At 48.4% G+C, this 21071-nt stretch overlaps 1 protein-coding gene across 1 annotated transcript in view; it reads right to left on the bottom strand.

Moving 5' to 3' along the window:
• LOC111144020 (LIM and cysteine rich domains 1) overlaps window positions 1-21071 on the bottom strand; it is a 58549-nt gene that overhangs the window by 12885 nt on the left and 24593 nt on the right. The window contains exons 2-4 of the mRNA XM_022498084.1: window positions 16244-16332; window positions 10133-10388; window positions 3240-3569 (exon numbers count right to left, since the gene is read on the bottom strand). Coding sequence (XP_022353792.1) covers window positions 3240-3569; window positions 10133-10388; window positions 16244-16332 — 675 coding nt within the window. The remainder of the gene's footprint in view (window positions 1-3239; window positions 3570-10132; window positions 10389-16243; window positions 16333-21071) is intronic.

Genomic DNA, 21071 nt, shown 5'->3' with positions numbered 1-21071 from the left:
GGTTCAAATCCCACAGTTTTCTTCAAGTCCTTGGGTGGCTGGGAGTTTTAAATCAGATACTCTAGTGCTTAGCACTGCCCTTGGTTCAGGGAAAGCATGCCACATCGTAGCAGCTAACGATAGTAATAATGATCATTCTTTGGATAAGAAACCATACTATGTCACCAATATAGTTCTAGCAAAATAGGTTTCGTGTGCCTTCCTTTTGCCTCCATTCCCCCCGCCCCAACAAATCACCCTGTGGATTTGGGCTGTCAGTCTGAGTTCTATAATTTCCTCATCAGGGGAGCAAAAATCAGGATTCCTGCCTGATGCTTGGCTCTGGTAAACTGTCCTCCACTACCCATTTATGGGAGACAGAAGGCCCAGCACATGGATGGCCAGCACCTGTGTCCACTTGACTTGGCTACTCACTGGGGTAAGGCAGAGCAGTCCGGGGAGCACACATGTGCAACTAAGTTTGGGGCTGCTGGGGACACACTCTATGGTCTATGTCTATCTAGCTACCTTTGTAGGATTTGCTCCCGGGATTCAAGGAGATAAACAGGGACTTATAAATAAAAGCTCCCAGCCTCCTTTCTTCCTGGAAGCCATCATAAGCAGGGTTTTATAACTCTGCATCATGTAGTAGGAAAAGTATAGGATCCAGGTCCTACTCCTTAGAAACTATGGGACCTTGGAAAAGTTACCTACCCTCTCTGAATCTCTGATTCCATACCTATAAAACGGGGTTGGTGAAATTCACACCACTAGGTGATTGTATGAATTAAACAAAGACCCTGACAGAGAGGGCAGTGTATCTGGCACAGAGCGGGTGCTTAATAAACGTGAACTTGAGGGGCACCTGGGTGGCTCAGTGGGTTAAAGCCTCTGCCTTCAGCTCAGGTCATGATCTCAGGGTCCTGGGATCAAGCCCCGCATCGGGCTCTCTGCTCATCTCTCTCTGCCTGCCTCTTTGCATACTTGTGATTTTTGTCAAATAAATAAATAAATAAATAATCTAAACGTGAACTTGAATCCCCAGGGAACATGGCCATCTAGGTCGTCCTCATCATTTGAGGCTCTGTTTAGTTAGAACGCTCACTTATTCATCCATTTGTTCATTCATTCATGGTTCATGTATTTATTGAGCAACTACTCTCTATACTGATGGCATCTGCTGAAGATACAGAGATGAAAAAGACAAGCCAGCAGCACCTAGAGGGGACATAAATGCATGTAATACAGACCTGAATCCACTAATTACATAACTGGTTATCTAAGCAAGATTGGGGTTAGGGTAAGGAAGGAGAAGGCCGTCTTCCCCAGGCAGCCCAGCCCAAATAATATGGACTTCCTTCAAATTCCCTGTTCATTGTCTGATCTTGTTTATATACTTCCAAACTGTCACAGCTACTTCTTAAAGTTGATGGTAGGCAGAGATCCGGGATCTCAGGCCACCTTTGCCCCACTTCCATGCTGTGCAAATATGTGGGGCTGAGTCAGGGGTAAAATATGTTCTCAGATCAGCATATCTCTCCTGGGAATGGCAATTGGGAAATGTCACAATGACTTAAAGAGATCACCTTCCAAGCTGGAATTAGGCAGTATTTATGCTTTAAGGACAGATGACTATTTGGATAGAGGGCTGGATGGAGAGGAGAATAGTTTATGAAACATGGTAACTGGATTTAAATTTTTTTTTAAGTTGCTGGGACATGTATCCTTCCTGACCAATAGGTTTTTTCGACACCCTTTCCAAATTTGTGATAGGGAAAATAGTTTTTTTCTTTTGTCTTAAAGTTCTCAGATTAGGGGCACCTGGGTGGCTCAGTCGGTTAAGCCTCTGAGATCATGATCTCAGGATCCTAGGATTGAGTCCCACATCGGGCTCCCTGCTCCATGGGGAGTCTGCTTCTGTTTCTCCCTCTGCCCTGCCCTCCTGCTTGTGCTCTGTCTCTCTCTCAAATTAATAAATAAAATATTTCACAAAAAGAAAAAAGTTCTCAGATTAACAGTGTGAAGCCCCAGTTCACTGGATGGCAATCCCAAATGAATGTGCCAACACATGGGGGTTGGACATGCGGGATGCAGGTTTTGGATAATGAGTCTGAGTCACTGCAGGGAAGAAGAAGCCTGGACCTCTCTGAGTGTAGAGACAGCATCATCGGGGCTGCCATTTCCCTGGGATGTCTGGGTCATACAGGTGACTGCCAGCTATTACCAGCAGGGCAGATAATTGGCTTGAGGGCTCCCTGTGTTGGGACATTGATCTGCAAATCCCAAACAGAGGCAGTTGAGGCCAGTTGGCTGGTGGGGGCAGAGGACAAAAGGTAGAAGGGGGTCAGAGACCAGGAAAGAGCAGACATCAGTCCTTGGTGGCACCTGCCTCAAGCTAGTCCTTTCACCTCCTGTGGGACAGATCAGACAAACCAATCCATGAGGCTTTCACCTCCCAGACTTTCTGGCTTCTTCATTTTTTCTCAAACAGCCCCCAGGAGCTCACTCCCTTACAGCGTATCTTCCACATACTCCTCAAGGATGCTTTCCAAAGCACATCTCAGATCCTGTGACACCTCCCACCGACAGCCTGCCATGGCTCCCCGTGGCCCTCAGAGGGATGTCCGACATCCCTGCTATTCTCCAACGGGAGGACAGTGTCCTCTGCCTGTTTGATTTCCTGGGGCTTGGCGGACAGGACAGGCTAGTCAATACATGAGTGATGAATGGATGGCTTGCTGCTTCGGGAAGCATGCCCCTGCTGACTGCGCCAGCTTCGTGTCCCCACACACCCAGCACACCATGCTTTCAGACACACGAGACTCAGTTCAGCCCTCTGGCTCCACCACGCTCTCTGGAACTCAGGCCTTTTGTACACGCTCACCTCTTGAAGGTGGCACAAGCCTTCCCTGCCAGGCCTGAAGACTTGGATGCATCCTGGTTATTCTTCCCAAGCCAGGCAGGGCCTCTGCTCCTTCTCCAAGCCGACCCTCACCCCAACCAAGGTTAGATGCCCTTTCTGTGACGGTTTGGTTTTCTGTGACCTTCCCTGGACGCTGAGCCTCCCAAGCACGGTGATCGTGTTATTTTCCACAGGACAGTGCGTGGCCTGAGTAAATGGGCATCCCATAAGCTGCTGGCGGGATGAACACATGAACGACGGCATGAACGAGGGGAAAAGCCTGGAGCTGGGGCCATGACTGTGCAAGCCCTGGGGACTGGTAGTTTCAGCCACACTGGGAGGCAGGGGAGAGACTTACGTATTCTTTGGACAGGTTACCGATGCTGCCGTTGGTGGTTGGGGCGGTGGTCTCTGTGCCCTCTGGCTTTTCCTGCTGCTTCCCCTCCTCCTTGGGCAAGCCCCCTTGCCCAGGGAGGGCCACCTCTCCCACGCCCAGTGCCTCGCTCTTGTATTGCTTGACAAACTCTTCCATCACTTTCACCTCGTTCTCCAGAAGTCCACGGCAGCGAGAGGGGTCCTGGTCATAGATGGGGAGTTGGTGCATGAGTTGGCGGCGGCGGTAGTAGGCGCCCTCGGTGCCTGTCACTGGCTGCTTCTCCTTTGGGATGAGCTCCATGTACTGCAGGCCCTAGTGGGGAGGAGATAAAGCAACTGTGATTGGCACATGCCCACGCAGAGATCTGGAACTGGCGAAGTTTCCAGCTTCTTTGGGTTTTCTGCAGAACTGGAGGGCAGTCCAGGCAGAAATGCTGGGAATCTGGCAACACCCAAGAGAGGCCTGAATAGTTTCCACTTTGCCTGTATTGTCACACATTCACATTCTGGGTGAGAATGGTGTACTTTAAGGCAGTATTCATTTTAGATTTTTTTGGCGTGGTGATACAGGTTTGGTTTCCTTGAACATTGAACATTTTTACTTCATTTACCTCATGGCAATGCTCCTAATTAAAAAAAAAAAAGTCGATCTAGTTTAAAATTGCTTTTCTTAGAAAAGTATAATTAAATCATTAGAGGCATAAGTTATTTCATGGTTTACTAATTTAAAAATAGGCAATAGCACCTTCTAATAGAATGAATTGACAAGGTCTCAAGGTAGTAATATTTCCACATCAATATGATGGGTAACCATCTGAATATCAATATGTTCATAGATAACTGTCCAATTTGGCTTTTTTTTTTTTTTAATGAACAGTAATTTTGTACTTGGGTGGGTGTCAGGGGTGGGAAGATTTGGGGGAGATAAAGGTCAAGGCCAGACAGCATGAGAAAGTGTGAAAGGCAAACTGTTTATCCTTGACAACTGTCCTCAGCCTTTGGGCTTGCCCCTGACACATCCACCAAGTTGCCTGATTCCTGTTGCCCAGGTGACTGTTGCCATATTTACCCTCTTGGAACCTGTCTGCCCCCATGTCACATCACTTGGGGCTGGACTCATTTTGGAACTGAACTGTGTTAATCAACACGGAAAATCATGCAGCAGTTCATAACGACAACCCGCGTTGTGGCCCGATGTTAGGGAGTAGGGATGAGGAAGCTGAGGGAGGGGCGTACTAGTCCAGAGCCCGGTTTGCTGAGTTTCATAATCAATGAATTTCAGATGAGAGCAGTTTTGGAGAAGGGAGAGGCAGGTGACCCATGTTCCTGTGGGACTCACTATGTGAGCGGCTGTGGATGCCCCCTAGGGGGCTCCATCCTAGATCCTAGAACATCTGGCTGAGACTTCTTCTGGCTCTGTGGGCTCACGGCACACCCTGATACCATCACTTCATCTGCATAGTCCCCAGCACTTTCCCAGGTGCTTTGCTGGATATAGGACCTGGCCTGGGTGGTGGACAAAGTCTACCAAAGGCTCTAGCTCCTGGCCAGCTGCTGTTCTCTGTGTAAGACTAAGCAAGCACTCAGCTTCCTGGGCCTCAGTTTCATCATCTGCAAAGTTTGGGGTAGATTGCATGATCTTCAGGGTCCTAAACCCCATGAGAAGTCTGTGGTGACCTCACTCAGTCCTTACCTCTACTAGGAGAAAGGCGTGGTAGCACCGACCTGAGTCTACAGGTCAGGAAAGTGGCTCAAGGAGCCCATGGATTCTGGTTGGCCCAAGAGGTAAATACCCTGAACCCCCACACGTAGAAGAACAAGAAGCATCGGGGGCCACACAGCTGACTGCGTGTCTGGGAAGGGCTGACTCCTGACTCTGGGGAAGATAGGGGGGATGCGGTTTTTCTCTGGGTCAGTATGAAATTGTAGGGGCTTCCAGCATGAACATGCCAGGCAGGTGGGTGTGAAGAATCTAATCTCACACTTTGGGGTGCACACAAATCCCTGGATGGCCTTGTGACTCTTGACTCAGGAGTCTGTGAGTGGCTGAGAAGTGAGCACTTTTTCAGGTCCTCCTGGACGAGTGTGAAACAGGTCCTCTGAGGATTGGGGGCCTCTCTGGGGACAGTGGGTGGCGGGATAGGATGTGACCATCAGAGGACAGGGAGAGCAGCAGAGTAGCAGGTTACAGGCTGGGGCAGGGCACAGGGCCCTGGGGAGACAGGTTAGGGACCGCCATGGGGGGCAGGTACCTATCCCAGTCTTTCTGATCTTGCCTGGGGCCCAGGATCTATGGCAGGATTTTGGAGATGTAGAAACAAGAGCATTGCTCACTGTGCCGGAATGGGCACCCAGACCTGGCCAACATCTCCTTCATTCCAAGTGTTGAAGCAGTTCCAGTGCATGTCTGATGGAGCTCATGGGAGCATAACCTCTTCTCCCACGAAGGCTGCCGACACCCCAGGTTGAGTGGCTGAAGGCATGGTGGGAGTAGCTACCTACTCCTGCTTCCTGTGATCTGGGCACCCTTCCAGGTGCCTGACCCATGCTTACCCATTTAGTTCTCACAGAACCCCTAGGAGGAAGGAACTAATACTACCCCTTGAAACCCTGAGGCCCAGAGAAGGGACCTCCCGACATTCCCACAACTCCTCTGCGGTAGAGACAGCTCGGCACTCAGCAGCCTGGGTCTCCACCATTGTCTACAACTTCTCTACAAGATGAACAATTTGCCAAGAGAAAACCATTTCCCCCAATCTCTAGGGGAGTTTCCTGTGTGAAGGAGTTTCCTGTGAGGGTGTGAAGGCTGTGTAAGCCCCTCCTAGGGCCAGGATCCCCTGTCCCTGGATAGGTCTGTGACTCCTCCTTCACAGCAGGTGTCCCTCCCTGCTTAGCCTTACAATAAACACAGGGTAGAAATCCTGCAGCAGGGGGCCTTCTGCAGGTGCAGACCACCTGCTTGTCCATCCCCACATTCTGTGTCCTTCCTTGGCTCTGTCCTGGCTACAGGTGTTTGTGGCCTGCAGAGCTAGAGGATTCCTGGCCAGGACCCTGGAGACAGGGAGTGTTCGTTCCCCAGGAATCCAGGGTTCCCATCACAGCTTCAAAGCCCCAGCTGGGCACCGCAGCATCCGACTGCCAGCGCCGTGTGTTCCGTGATGGCTGGCCTTGCCTGGTTGGCCCGAGCAGCTGATCACACACCTGCGGCAGACTCTGCTCGTTGACCCTGGGGAGGGTATTAGAGTCTGCCGTGACATGCCATTCAGACAATCACATTGCTTGGCATGGGCCTGGGGAGGGGACAATGGGGACAGACGACTGGGTCAGAGTCAGCTGCCTGTGCCGCTCAGAGCTTGTAAGAGAATCTCTCCGGAATCTCTCCAGGAAGCTGATTAAGGTCATGTTCCCAAAACCTTTAGCAAGAGGCCTTTTCTCAGAGCAGCTGGAAAGGTTGGTTTAGGTTTCAAGTTTTTCACGAGGGCCTTTCTGAGTCATTTGGTGCTTTGCTGTCTGGCTGGGACATCCTGGGTGAAGAGGTTCCCAGAACCGGGCTTTATCAGGAGAGGAATCAAAGGGCAGAGAGAAAAGTGGAAAAGAAAGGTGCTTTATTCCCAGTGTTGGGCAGTGGAAGGCACATGGACTCTGGAATTGGAAGACCCAGGCAGGGACAGTCAATGGGCTTCATGGTACATGTCAGTCCTAGTCAGTAGTAGCTACTGGGAGTGCTGTGTCGAGGAGGATTCTGAGGTCCAGGTCCAGTGCCCTGACTGACCAGCAACATTTGCCGTTATGGGAATAGAGGAGGAAGTTTGAGTGCCAAACCTGCAGAGCCTCCTCAAAAGCCTCTGTTTGCTCTCCTGTAAAATAGGGTTATTATACACATAGGGAGTGGTGAGGTATTGATGATATATCTGTTTGTCTATATCCATATCCATCTATCTATCTAGAATGCTCAATGGATGCTGGTTCCCTTCATCTTTTCCTACTTGCCTCCTCCCAAATCCTGGCTAGCCTTCAAAGATTTGCTCAAGTCTCTCCCCATTCTAAGAAGCCTTCTCTTAAAAGTGCTAGTCCAAAATACCTGCTTCTTTCTGCCTCTCCTACCTGTCTTGTTCTCCTGGCTTGGCTTGGTAGGGAAGAGCCCAAGCTTTGGAGTCAGGGAAGCCCGAGTCCAAGGCCTGGCTCTGCCATTTTAGCCAGCTATGGGACAGCTGGCTAGTTGTGTCACTTCTCCAAGCCTCGGCTTCCCCCTCTGTGGATAAGTGTAGTCACAGTACATCCCTAACAATGTTGGAAAACTAGGTAAGACCGTGCATGTACAGCTCTTAGCATAGTGCCTGGCACACGTAAGTACTCAGTAAATATTAGCCATTAGGTTTGTTGTGACTAGTCTTTAAAGGCTTAAGAGTTTCTCCATTTTTTATTCTGGTTGGGAGGGATGACAGCAAGATCCAGTCCCATTTCCAAAATACAATCAGTCCCAATCACTTGGTAATTAAAACAAAACAAAACAAAACAAAACAAAAAACCATCCGGAGGGTGAATGGGAAGGGAGAACTGTCCAATCTTAGAAAGGCAACTTGCTCAGGCAGGCCAGATGCAGGGCAGACAAAGGGCTCTTTATACCATGTGGTTTTATGAGCCAGCATTAATCACAGCCTGACGATGCCTTCCTCTGATTAGTCTGGGGCCGAAGCGTTCGGGGTTTTCACCAGCCAGTTCCTGACGCCCACAGCCAGCTCTTTTACGAGCTGCTTGCTTTAGTTTCCACTGACATCTTGGAGGCCTGCTTGATGGCTTACCCAGGCCTGGGCGCTGGAGGCAGACCGTGTTCCGAGCCACCCGGCATGTCCCAGCACTGACTGCTGTTGTTGGGCGCCATCCTCTGTGGCCCGGATGTGCCCCTGCCTAGCCCCTCCAACCGGCGAAGGCCAGTTAACCATGCCGTGTTTCCTTACACGTAAATTAATTCCTACTTCACAGGGGGCTGAGCTCACAAATGCTGACATACTCTTTTAAATACATCTTCAGAAAGTAGAGCTTCTAGAAAAGCATCTTGCCAGTCTTCACTTGATCTAGAAGGGGTTCCTCCCTCCTTTCCCCCACTTAAGCCACAGCTTAGAACTGCACTGCTCAGACTCTCTATGGTGAAGGATCAGGTTTTTCTGTTTGATTTTTCCACCTATGGCAGAATGATTTGTGGGCTCACCACATGAGATGAGAATGTAGCTCATGCCACATGAGATTTCCACGTGCGTCTGACCACAGTGGAATTCTGTTCAGTGAGAGGAGGTCTCTGATCACATGCTTGGATGGCAACTGCTACTAAATTTCCCCAACATTTCTTCTCAATTTCTGTACCTCTTGCTGTGGGCCAATCACAGGATTTTGTGGCAGTTTCGGTCCACGGAGTGCATGTGACCAGGAGGGTGACAAAGCACACATACTCATCAGACCTAATATGTGTCCTGCATGGTGCACGGTGCTGGATAGCCTGGTACACGGGACGGACATGGTGTCTGCCCTTGTGGGCCTTGCTTCACTCCAGTGAGAGAGGTGGTAACTAAGCAAAGACGCACATTAGACAACTACCGCTTATAATCAAAGCTTCTAAAGAAACATTGGAGAACTGGAAGGAACAAAATGTAGCTGGAGGGTAAGTGGCATCTACTGTAGATTGGGTGGTTAGGGAAGGCCTGTCTGGGACATGCCTGTCTGGGAAGGCAGGAAGGCCTGTCTGGGAAGGCCTGTCTGACTCAGCCATGCAAAGAGCAGGGAAAGGACATTTCAAGTAGAGGGAACAGCAAGTGCAAAGTCCCTGAGGAGGGCAAAAGCCCAGAGAGATCCAGAGCAGGAAAGAGGAAGGTCAGGGCATTGTAAGGTAATGAGTGGGGGGTCATAGCTGGAGCTGTAGGAGGAACCTGTGGGGTATGACCATGTAGGACTCTGAAGCCTCTCCTTTCTTCCCCAGAAGAGATTGAATTAAAATGCATCTCTAAAACTATAGGACATTTTTAACCTGTGGAAATCACCAAGGCCCCTGCCATTCCAGGTGTGGTCTGGGGGCCCGTAGGATCGGCATCACCTGGGAGTGTGTGAGGAGCGCAGTCTCAGCACCAGCCCCAAGCTTATGTGATGTGTTTCCGCAGGCTGTCCAGGTGAGGTATATGCCTGCTGAAATTTGAGGGGTACTGCTCTGGTCTGCGGGGCACTGAATGTGGCTGTATCTGGGATTACCTGGGGAGTTAAATGCCCATGTCTGGTGATTCTGTACCAGTGATCTTGAGCTTCTGGTTTAATGGTCTGCACTGAGGCCTGTGCATGGGGACTTGTTAGGGGTTTTTGTAGTGGGCAGCCAGGGTGTGACCTTGTTCTTCTCTGAGTGCCTCTGCCCCAGGGTTGTGTAAAGCTAGATTGGTTCTCCCTTCCAAGCCCAAGAGGCCTCTGCTGTTGGAGAGGGGAGAGGACTGTTTCTGTGCTCCCCTACAGGCCTGCAATAGATACATCCCAGGCCACTTTGAGGGAAAATGAACATCTCACACATGAAGACAAGAACTCTGAGAGTTTGGAATGATAAACCATCCTTTGTTCAGCAGTGGGGAGCCCAAAGGGAACCATGAACGACCCTGGACTAGAGCTGGAAGGACCCGTAGAATTCATAGAGACACTTCTATCCATTTCATGGATGAGGAAAACTGAGGCCCAGGCAGTTTTCAGCTCAAGATCACGTAACAAGACCGGAACAGGTTTAGAACCAGAGCTATTCCTATCATTTCTATAATCTTGCCCTCTTCTTACCTTATCTTTGACATTCATGCATGACTAACATTTACAAGGATAGGAAAACAACCTCTTGGTTGGAGGAGGCTGCCTTACCAGTTTCTGGGTGACTCCAGGGGGGGCCCACTCATAGGTGATGGTGTCAAAGGTGGGATCTTTCCCAGTGGCAATGGGATTGGTCATGATCATCCGATTCCTCTTGTAAATCCGGATGCCATCTCCACCTTTCACGCGGGCCGTGAGGGTGGAATACTTGGAGTCCATCAGCAAGCGGCCAATTTTCCGATCGTCTTCCAGCTCAGAGTTGAAGCAGTGGTCCTCGTGGCTGCATTTGCATGATTTGCATATTTTCCTGGGGTGAGAGGTTAATTGGGACATGTGAGATATACCTCCAGAGAAGAAGAGCAGAGTCTCCTGCTGATAGCATCTGCCTTTTTGAAAGCAGTTTCAGGGTTCAACTTTAGTAACTTGGCAGCAGACAAATGGAAACCAGAGACCAAAAGGCCTCTGGGATTGGGAACCACATTTGGGAGACCATTAGTCTATTTGCGGGGAATGTGGGATGTGACTTTTGCTGGTTAAAAAGAACACATTTTTACTCACTTTGGGTGTGACAGCAAAGGCTGGTTCATTCATTAGAGATGCTAGAAAGCAGGAGTCTTTATGACTGGTGGGCTGAACCCGGCCCACCACCTGCTTGTGTAAATAAAGTTTTACTGGAACACAGCCATGATCATTTATTTACATATTATCTGTGGATGCAGTTGGTCTACAATGGCAGACTTGAATAATTGCAACAGAGACTGTGTGGCCCACAGAGCCTAAAATAGCCACGATCTGGTCCTTTATAAAAAAAATTTGCTGACCTCTGCTCTAAGGAATTATTGAAATTGTCTCCCAAGATTCTTGAGTTTGGAGCTTCAGCAATTTTCAGCAATTTAGCATTCATACTGAAGTTAGAGTACAACTAGAAATTTTCTTCAAGGAACAGGTGGATAGGACCCAGGAGGAAGGGAATGAGCTCAGAAAACTGCTTGGGCTAAAGAGATTGATGCTCACTGGCCATGCTTTGTGGTGAGACCAAGAGAAAGAAATGCATCCTGGGGAAGCATCAAATTTCCTTGAAAGCATCATGCTTCTGTCTGACAATTAAAAACTAAAACATCTGGCTGCTTTGTGCCATGCTGTTAAGGTTTCGAAATCCAGACTGTTCCCAGTATAGTGGAAAACCGCTTCCCTCCCTTTCAGGCCTGACACCTGAGGTGCGCTGTATCTCAGTTGTGCTCACGCATGAGGTTTAAGAACTTGTTAAGCAAAGTGAACAATGTCAAGACCTGCAACAGGGATGAGGCAGGCCCAAGAGAGAGGTCGCTGCAGTAGCATGAGCCCCTCACAGCCAGGCATGCCTGTAGGAATCCTCCTTTTTCCCCCATCAGTACTTTATTTTACTTTTTTAAAGATTTTTTTATTTCTACATTTGACAGAGAGTGACAGAGCACAAGTAGGGGAAGCAGCAGGCAGAGGCAGAGGGAGAAGCAGGCTCCCCACTTAGCAAGGCGCCCCATGCAGGTCTCAATCACAGGACACTGGGATCATGACCTGAGTGGCTGACACTTAACCCACTTAACCGACTAAGCCACCCAGGCACCCCTTCCACCAGCAGTTCTAAACTAAGGTCACACCCGCACGAGCCATGTAGCAATGTCTGAAGACACTTTTGATTGTCATTGCCACCAGGGGGTGCTACTGGCTTCTATAGGGTAGAGGCCTGGGGTATGGCTAAACATCCTGTAATACAGAGGACAGCCCCCTCCACAACAAAGCATTATCCTGTCCAAAATGTCAGTAGTGCTGAGGTTGAGAAAGCCTTGTCTAATATAAAATGAGGGCGGCCCCATTGCAACCTTCCAGGAACCTAGAGCTGGGGTGGGAGAGGGAGAGAAAATCAGATGGACACTGTAACACGGGATAAGTTTGCCCCCTGTGAGGGCCGCATAGGTTTTGGGGTGGTCCTGCTGGTCTGGACCAGTTTCCCCAACCTTGAAGTATGGGGCACATGGAAAAAGGCTCAGGTTGATAAGTGTGGGAGTCAGTGGGTTACAGAAGGTTAAACATATGTCTTGTTTTTAATGCACTGATGTACAGCGTGACTTTAAGGCAGGGAGAATGCAGGCCTTCCAATGTTATTTGAAGAGAAGCTTGCAGTCCAAGTTCACATTCAGTGGGCTACAATTTGAGAAATGATAAAATCCATGATCGCAAGGATAATTCCAGGACTCTAAAACAGAATATGACCCTGAAGATGATACAGGGCAAAACCAAAGTCTTTTCTTTTGTTTTCATAAGAAGGGGTTACTCATTTTTCAGAATTGGAGCATCTTATTCATAATAAATATTCTCTTGCCTCTCCCTTTTACAAGCCAGGCATGAAGGAGGCTTTCACTAAGTTAGGGGATAGCACCACTGGTTTACATGTGGGGAGTGACAGCAGCAGAGGAGGAAGTGGAAGGAAGAAGAGGAAAGAAGTGAGGGAAAGCCTGGTGTCCCATGAGATCCTCTGAGCCCCAATGCCTTCCATGCATGGAGCTGGGTGGGGAAGCTACCATTTGCTTTTATGATTAATGAGACTCTCAGGATGCTATTAGAGATATAGCAAATGCAAAACAGTTTGAAATGGAAAATGCTGATGGATATGAGATATTCTTCTTTCTCCCTTTTTTCATACTATCATGTTGCCAGGCACTGTCACTGGGATTCCACAGGTGAGGAAGACACCTCTTAGCCCCACTCCCCTCTTTCAGGCATCCAGACTGAAGGGGACACAGACACACCCAGAAAGATCCTCAATGGTATTAAAATGGCTGTCCTAGGCTACCTGCAGTGGCAGAAAAGGCAAAGCCTTGGACTCTGACCCCAGCCTGAACAGCAGCCCAACCCAGGTCCATGGTCGAGTTTCTTATCCAACAGTAAAGAGCTGGTCTACATCAGGCATCAGCTAACTACATTCCATTGGCTGAATCTGGCCCATACTCGACTTCTGTACAGCCTGGGAAGTAAGAACAGTTTTTACACTGTGACATGGTCGAAAAAAATTCAAAAGAAGATTATGATCTTCTGACACAGGAAAATGAAATGAAATTTGAAATTCAGCATCCTGAGAAAAAGGCTTATGGGAACATAATCACATCCATTCATTTACATACTGCCTATGGACATTTTCACGCTATGAGGGCCAAGTTGACAAGTTGTGCCAGAGGCCATGTGGCCTGCCAAACCGAAAATGTTTCGAACAGGCTCTTGACAGAAAGGTAGTGGACCCTTGATCTATTTGATGAGTTTTCAAACTTTTTGCTGCGCATCTCAATCATCTGGGGAGCTTGGTAAACTTGGAGACGGCCCACCCTGGCCCCCGCTAGTCAGATTCAACGGGTCAGGAATGGGACTGGGCAGGGATACTTGTAATCCTGTTCAGCAGTGATCTGGATGCCCATCAAAGTGCCAGAGTCCCTAGCCCATGCCTTTTAGGAATTTAAGCAGCTCTGGTCCACTTTCTTTAGATTGTCTCTCGGAAAGTACAGGAAGCCCAGCTCTTTGGGCAGAGTCGTCTGTGAAGATCCACTGCCCTGGGGAGAGAGGCAGAGATAACACTGTAATTCCTGGGGCAGCCGCCTATGCCGGTATAACAGAGGACCTCCTCAGAGAGTGTGCCGCAGTGAGGGCATGGGAGAATCCAAAGAACGACCCTTAAAGGATGTAAAATTGGGTGATCTGAAGAGCCAGTGATCTGTCTCCCATTTTTCATACCATGTCCCCTGCTTCCCTCAAACTGGGGTTTTTTCTACTCATTGAAGTCAGTGTGCACTTACAAAAAATAATGAAGCAATTAGAATTATGGTACTATTAAAAAAAAAGAACTCTGCTTGCAAGGAAGAGACTTTTATTGGGTTTTCTGTGAAAAACCTGGAGTCTTGGACATGTGTGTCCCCCTGCCCTGAAGGGCAGTTCAGCCTCTTGAGGATGGCTCAGAAGGCCAGGAAACCTGACATGTCCGTCAGGAAAGCAGGAGACTTCAGGCTGTGAGGGGAGACTTTCCTTCTGTTTTCATGAAAGATTACTCTTGCCCCTTCAGTCTGTGCCATTCTCTCCAAATAATTCTACCATCTGTGTCACTAATACTAATTACCATGCTAATTCTGCTAATCATGTCGATCACTAATTTAATTACAGACAGCTTGCCTGCAACTATGGATTGTAAAGCCAAAAGTGGAGCCTAGAGCACATGGGCTCCATTGTTCCCATTTTTCAGATGGGAAAGGTGAGGCTTACAGGAGGGAAGTGTTTATTCAAGCTGAGTCAGCACATGAATTTGTCCTGTGATTATTAGTTGAGGAACTTGCTCATTGAAGCAGGATGGCTGTTACTTGGGTCATTCAAATATCTCTCAAGCTACTGAAAGTATGAGAACTGGAGCATAAATATGTTTTCTTGTGGTTTCCCCCTAAGGTTCTGGGACCTCCTTGCTCCAGTATGGCTTGAATTTAGGTCCCCACTAAAGTTATTCCATCCAAAGGCAACACTTGTTACTTGGGATCTGAAGCTACAATCTGCATTTCTCAAGGATAAATTTACTTGGTGTTCAAATCCTTTGTAGAATTGTGGGGGAATGTAGGGATTGAAACAAAGCTGACACTCCTGCTTATAGCCCCAAAGAACAGGGCATCGCCCTCGTGCCATAAACAGCTAGAAAACTAGACAAAATACGTTGAATGAACCTTTTCAGATGTCAGACAGCAGGCAGTAAGGGACTGATCCTTGAGTGGTGAAAACATTATTGAACTGAGTCAGTGGGTGCATTCAGGGAACATTAGCGCCTAACCCTGGGGATCCTAAAGGAGGTATCCAGGCTGTCTTTGGAGAGCTAATGAGGAGTTAGCATTGTTCTGTGACACCCTGATGGCAGATTCAGGACCAGGGGGCGAAAGGATAGGGAAGCTGACTCTCCTCAAGACCAAAAAGAGCTCGAGTGGCTAAAATAGATATGTGGGGCAGTCCCCCAATGGGGAGTGTGTTCGCTGTGGGAGGAATTTGTGTGGGGGATGGAGTGGAGTTTGGATGACTTTGAAGGTCCCTCGCATCCAGAAGACCACATGAGCTCCTGTGAGGTTGAGAACTGTCAGGGAACAGCCCTGTGCTTCAAAGGCTTTCATGACCCACAGTACTGCCGAGTGTTTGAGAGCATGGGGGTGGGGTTCACAAAGACCCAAGCCTGAGTTCTGCCATGTACGGGTGTCTCCCCACTCCCCACTCTCAGTTTCCTGACCTGAAAATTGGAGAAACTATCACCTTGCTCAGGTTTACTTCAACATTTAAATGTAAAAGACTTAGTTCAGCTCAACAAATGTTTTTGCAATGGCCATCTCATGATGGAAGTCAACAACTCTGAGACAAATAGCTCCCAAATTTTGCTCCCTCATTGAGTGGCCAAGGAAACCCTATGGCAGAGGAGAAAAAACCTCCCTCTTTGCTCTTATGCCCTGCAGAGTTTAGCCTCTCTCGCCCAGGGCTGCCAGGACAGTCGCACAGGCTGTGCCCTGCACACCCCCAGCGGGCACCATCCATGTAGATGCTGATGGTAGTAGCGCCCGGCAGCTGAGCAGTGGGGCAGGCTTACCTCTGGTTTTCGGAGTCCTCAATGAAAAACAAGAAAAATTTGGCAGATCCCAGTCCAGCTGGATCTTGTGGCCCTCCCTCGTGGGCATGAATGCACCACAGCCTGGTATTTAAGTCTCATGGACACAGTGACTTTTATTTCTGGCCCATGGCACTCCGAGATCAAAACAGGGGTGATGGCATAGTCTGGGGAGATCAACCACATGCATCAAGCCCCAGGATAGAGCAATCCTGAGAGGACCAGGCACCGACTAACAACTGCCCACATCTTCCCAGTGTGGTCCTTGGTGGGCTGAGCTTGCGGCCTCCACCTCAAAATGGTGTGTGAAGCACTAAACTCCTCTCTCTTCTTGGCTCCCCAGGGCTTCTCTGTCATTTCTGAATTAGGCGAAGCAGGAGAGCATTCACTCCGGAGCCAGCCCTCCCTGAAATGCACGCATCTTAAGCAGTCCCAGCAGAGAAGAATGACCAGGGGTTCCCAGAAAGGACAGCCAAGAAATGAAGGCAGGCAGAGCCTCTCTTGACAAACTCTGTTACCTCCATGGATGTGGCTCGAAGCCTGAACACGTCCCCTTGCATTTCAAACAAGGCACACCTCTCGCTGACTGCTGCTGGCCCAAGGACATCTGGAAAAGGAGATAGAAAAGAGGGTGTTTTCCTTCCAAAAGTCTTGCGCCGGGGATCGCTTGACCTCTAAAAGACTTGGCATGTCAGCAAAGGAATTGTGTGGGGTTCAAAGGGCTTGAGATGAATAAGCCATCAGTTACTGTTTACCAAGAGTGGAGAAGACCAGACGGGAAAGGGGCCATAGGGCAGGCAAGTGTGGAAGGGTGGGGCCCTTCCCAGTAAAAATGGAACGAGGCGGGGGCTTTGGGTGATGTTGCCAGCCAGCCACCAGGGCCCTGTTGGAAACTCCCTGCTAGCGAGGGATCATCTCCTCCTTCCTCCATATTCACCAGCTCCCCTGGTCCACTTGTCACTGGAATGGAATCTTCCAGTGAGTGCCTCCTCTCCCTCCTTTATTTGTGATTTATTGATAGGGTGTGATTAAACCACAGCTACATGCACAAACAGATGTTCATGCTGCCAAATGTTTATGGCTCAAAGCATAACTCAAATATTTTGCTAAAACACAGAAAATCGGCGGCATTTGAAGTCTGGTGGTCCTGTGGAAGGAAAACAATGCATAGGAACAGGCTTTACTCTTTGTCACTAGTGGCTGCTGCTGCTGCTGTGTTGAGACCCAACTGGCTCTCCAATGGGGTCTTCAAATCAGCAGCTTCACGGGAAGCTCGCCAGAAACGCAGCCCTCCAGGTCCTTCCCTAGCCCTTCTGATTCAGAATCTGCACTTCCATGAAATTCCAGGAGATTCGTATTACATTAAAATTGGAAAAGCAGGGGGTTCGTGTACGAATCTGCTGGCTGAGAAACTTACCTAACTCTCCACTGGGGTGGGGATGACTTGCTACAGTTACATGAATGTTTTACAGTTTTATCAAGAAGACCTCAGCAACTTGTAAAATAAAGGGATAAGCTCCTCATTCAAGGGACCGTTGATTCATCTAAACATTTATTTATCACAGGTCAGGCAGTGGGATTCATGGCAGGACTCGGGTGTGCCCTAGAGATACTCACAGCCTAGAGGGAGATGGAGAAACACATACTTTTCACCTGCTTCTGGAAGGGGAAAGTTTGAGGCAGAGGAAGCTGCCTGTTGTATAGCAGAAAGGCATAGACTTTGGAGCCTGGGAGACCTGGATTCCAAACCTAGCTTTGCGACTTAACAGCCATACTGGCCTTGGACCAAAGGGGCTTCATTCTCCTTACTTGTCAAATGACTACAAAGATAATGTTTGTACAGTGCCTGTTCACACTGGGTTCTAAAAACTGGTAGCTGGTGTTATTTTGCACACAGACTTTAGGCGCACAGAGGAGGGTGTGAGTAAACCTATACAGGAAGTTCAGGGAGGCTTCTTAGAGGAGGTGACTCTGGATGGGGGTTCCGCAAAATGAGCAGGCAGAAAGGGAGGAGGGAGAAAATGTGCGAGGGCAAAAGACACGAAAGGGCATGATGCATGGGATGTTGCAATCTGAGCATCACTCCTTTGCTCTCTTTGCTCTCAAGTGGGGACAAAACAAGCAGTAGAACTTAGGAGACTGTCCTCATGGCTACGGTTAGGATCCGAAGAAGTAGATGAGAAGACACATTCTTCACAAGGTTTCTCTTCTGTACCTCAGAGCTTCCCACAAGGACACCTAGATCCCCAGCTCCCACTTGCCAGCTGCTGTTTACAGCATGCCCTCGAGAACTCCACCGTCCCGACATATACTCACAACCTGTGAGATTCTGACATGACTCTGCGGAGTAAACACCACGTGGCATGGATTTGGAAGACAGCATGTTCACATCTGTGCCTGCTCAGAGCTGGATTCTTGTTAACACAGGAAATCAAGAGGATGCTCACCCTCCACTCAGCGTCCGAAGCTGGGGGGCTTTCCTTCACAGGGAGGACTTTGTTCTGGAAAACCCTGACATCGAACACCCTGCAAACCTCCACCTCTTAGTGCTACTGCCTCTTGTCACCTTGGATTCTACCAGCTGAAACACAGTGATCCTTTCACACTTCATGTTTGAGTGATTCAGTGGTTATTTTGGAAGGTATACAACTTATGAATAAGGCTTCATTGTTGGATCATTTCAGAAAGACCCAGAGGCAGCAAAGCCTGGAAACAGAAGAGCTATGTGGAAGCATTTCATAAGTGGCAAAGCACCCTGCGTGCGAGCACTGCTGTTCTAATGAGTGGCTGATCGAACAGTCATCCTGTAGGGGGATTTGGTCCTGATACTTGGCCGGAGCGCTGAGCTGCTGGCTCAGGGTTTGCTTAGAAACAGTGATGCGAGGCCACACGGCAGAGCAGAGCACGGGCCCGCGGGGCACAGGGCTGGCTCCGTGGTACCAGCTCAGACATTTATTAGCTGTGCAGCTAGACGCAACTCATTTCCTCCCCTGGCCTAAGCTGCTCCTCCGTAAAATGAGAGAAGTGGCCTGGATCGAGATTGCCGGAATCCTGTTCCCCAGAATCCTCGTTCTGTGAGACGTCGCAAAGGGGTCACTGATGGCTGGGAGCAGGAAGGATTTCATGATCAAATAAAAATGGTGGACACTGGACGCAAAATGGCTTTCAGAGCCCTCGAGGCGCCAGCCTGTGTGAAGAGCAGGACGGGGGTTGGAGAACAGACAGCTCTTGCAATTAGTCCTAAATTTGTTCCTTTCTCCTGCTGGACTTGGGCAAGTGAGTGGAGTTGGAGAGTCTCCATTTCTCCCTCTGGGCTGTGGAGATAATAAGAACCAACTTGCCTCGTGGAGCTACTGGGAGGGTTAAATGGGTTGCTGCAGGGAAAGGGGCTTGACAGGCACATTTTATGCCCGCGGTGTTTGTTTTCCTTGTCAGCACGCCTTGTGTAAGTGGTCTGACGGACCCTGAATCAGACGTTCTAAAAAAAAAAAAATTCCTTTTCCAGTTTCAGAATTCTAGGGAACTTCAGAGGAACTACTTTCTAACTCCACAACTCATACACTTTCCTACTGTCCCCTTTGCTTTGTGTGTGTAAGCGTTACCTCTCTGACTAAGTGCAGGAAGCAGAAAGTTGGCCTTTGTCTCCATCCTGCTAGTGGGACAGTTTCCATGGTGACAGGAGTCCCGGGAGAGAAAAATAAATGGCCTTGCAGGGAAGAAGCAGATTCAGGCCATCAGGCCACACTTGTAGCCAGTTTCCTGGCATACTGCTTAACAAAATAAATAGCCATTTGTCCCCTGCGTGTCATTCATCCAGGAGCCAGACAGACCCGGCTGTGTGGGACTCAGAAAATGATGGTCCTGTTTATTGAGAAGAGGAAAACATCAACCAGAAACAGTGTTTCAAACAGGAGATTCTGGTTTATAAACAATAGTTTTCTCTGATGTGGACTTTGTCTCGGATGAAAGATGGCACAGTGGCGGCTCACAGTGGCTCACAGTAGCTGAAAACAGAAGAGCTTAAAAGGAGCCATCACTTTAAAAAAATGGGTTCCTGGAATGTAGCGTCTATCCTATTATTTTTCCTGAGGGGTGATAACATGTTTTGACAATTTTCTTTGGCTTGCGAGAGTGGGATGTTGTGGGACTGAATCCCGTCAGGGACTTAAAAGGAGTTATTAGCTCAGGCCAGGAGCCCTGGGGACACAAGGGCTGGGGGGCAACAGGGCCTCCACCCCACTCTGAGCATCTCCATCAGGTGACCCCCCAGGAGAAGTCTTACAGGAGGAAGATATCACCAAGAACAAGGTAGGACGGGAACGAAGAAGGGAAGAGAAGAAATGCAATATGGATTTTAGGAATGAATGCGGGACTTGGTGTTAGACCATGGGAGTTCTCCTCCCATATGTAACTAGGTTTCCTCCTCTGCAAAAAGGGTTTCCCCTGCCCCTTTTTGCCTCCACAGGGCTGTTGTGAGCATCGAGTAAGATTAAAAGGTTGTTTGTAAAGTAAAATATTTACCGTTGTTAAAAAAATTATCCAAAACTATCCAAAATTATCCAGACATAAGGCAGCAAAGTGGTGGCATGTACTTTGAGTGTTATATGGAGGCAATAATCCCCTCAAGGATTATCTAGACATATTTATTTTGCTGTACTCCCAGACTTTGTGAAGCTACATGTTAACTTGGAGATTTTTGTCTGGCAGACAAAAATACAAGGAGTTTTTGTCTTTTTGAAGTAGATAACCTGGAAGGTTATGGTTTATTGTCCTATTGGACGTCAGCTAGTTACATACCTAACCCATCAATCTTGTCCTAACATTAAATTGCCTATAAATACCCAACCCCCTCAAATGCTTTTTTGAATTGGTCTAAATATTTTGCTGATTACTTCATTAACTAATGAGTTGAATAAAATCTTTACTAAATTTTTTTTTGTATTTGCACAAGAGTCATGATTTTATGTTTTTTGGAAATTCTACCTTCACCCCATCACATGTCCTCCTGACCATCCTTGGGTTTGCCTTCTGAGCTAGGGTGTTCTGAATATTGACAATAAATTCTATTTCCAGGTCAATCACTCTGACTCGTCTTCTACAGGTAAACTCTATAGGCATATGTGTCATTAAAGATTATTAGCCGACATGCTTTGCTACTTGAAAACAAACCCTTTCTTCCCCACCAAGGAGAGAAGGCAGAGTGAGGGCAGTGAAGAGTGGGGTGTGGTGAACTTATGAGAAGGTCGGGAAAAGAAGTGCCTTCATGAACAAAAAACAATGGTCCCAGAAACTCCAAAATGTGAACAGCTTAACAATCCATGGAGTGATTTTATTTACTTAAGCATT

Source organism: Enhydra lutris, unplaced genomic scaffold (genome assembly GCF_002288905.1).
Source record: "Enhydra lutris kenyoni isolate GAN:26980312 unplaced genomic scaffold, ASM228890v2 scaffoldscaffold10, whole genome shotgun sequence".
Taxonomy (NCBI): domain Eukaryota; kingdom Metazoa; phylum Chordata; class Mammalia; order Carnivora; family Mustelidae; genus Enhydra; species Enhydra lutris.
Note: the sequence above shows the minus strand (reverse complement) of the source record. Positions and strands in the feature narration are given on the sequence as shown.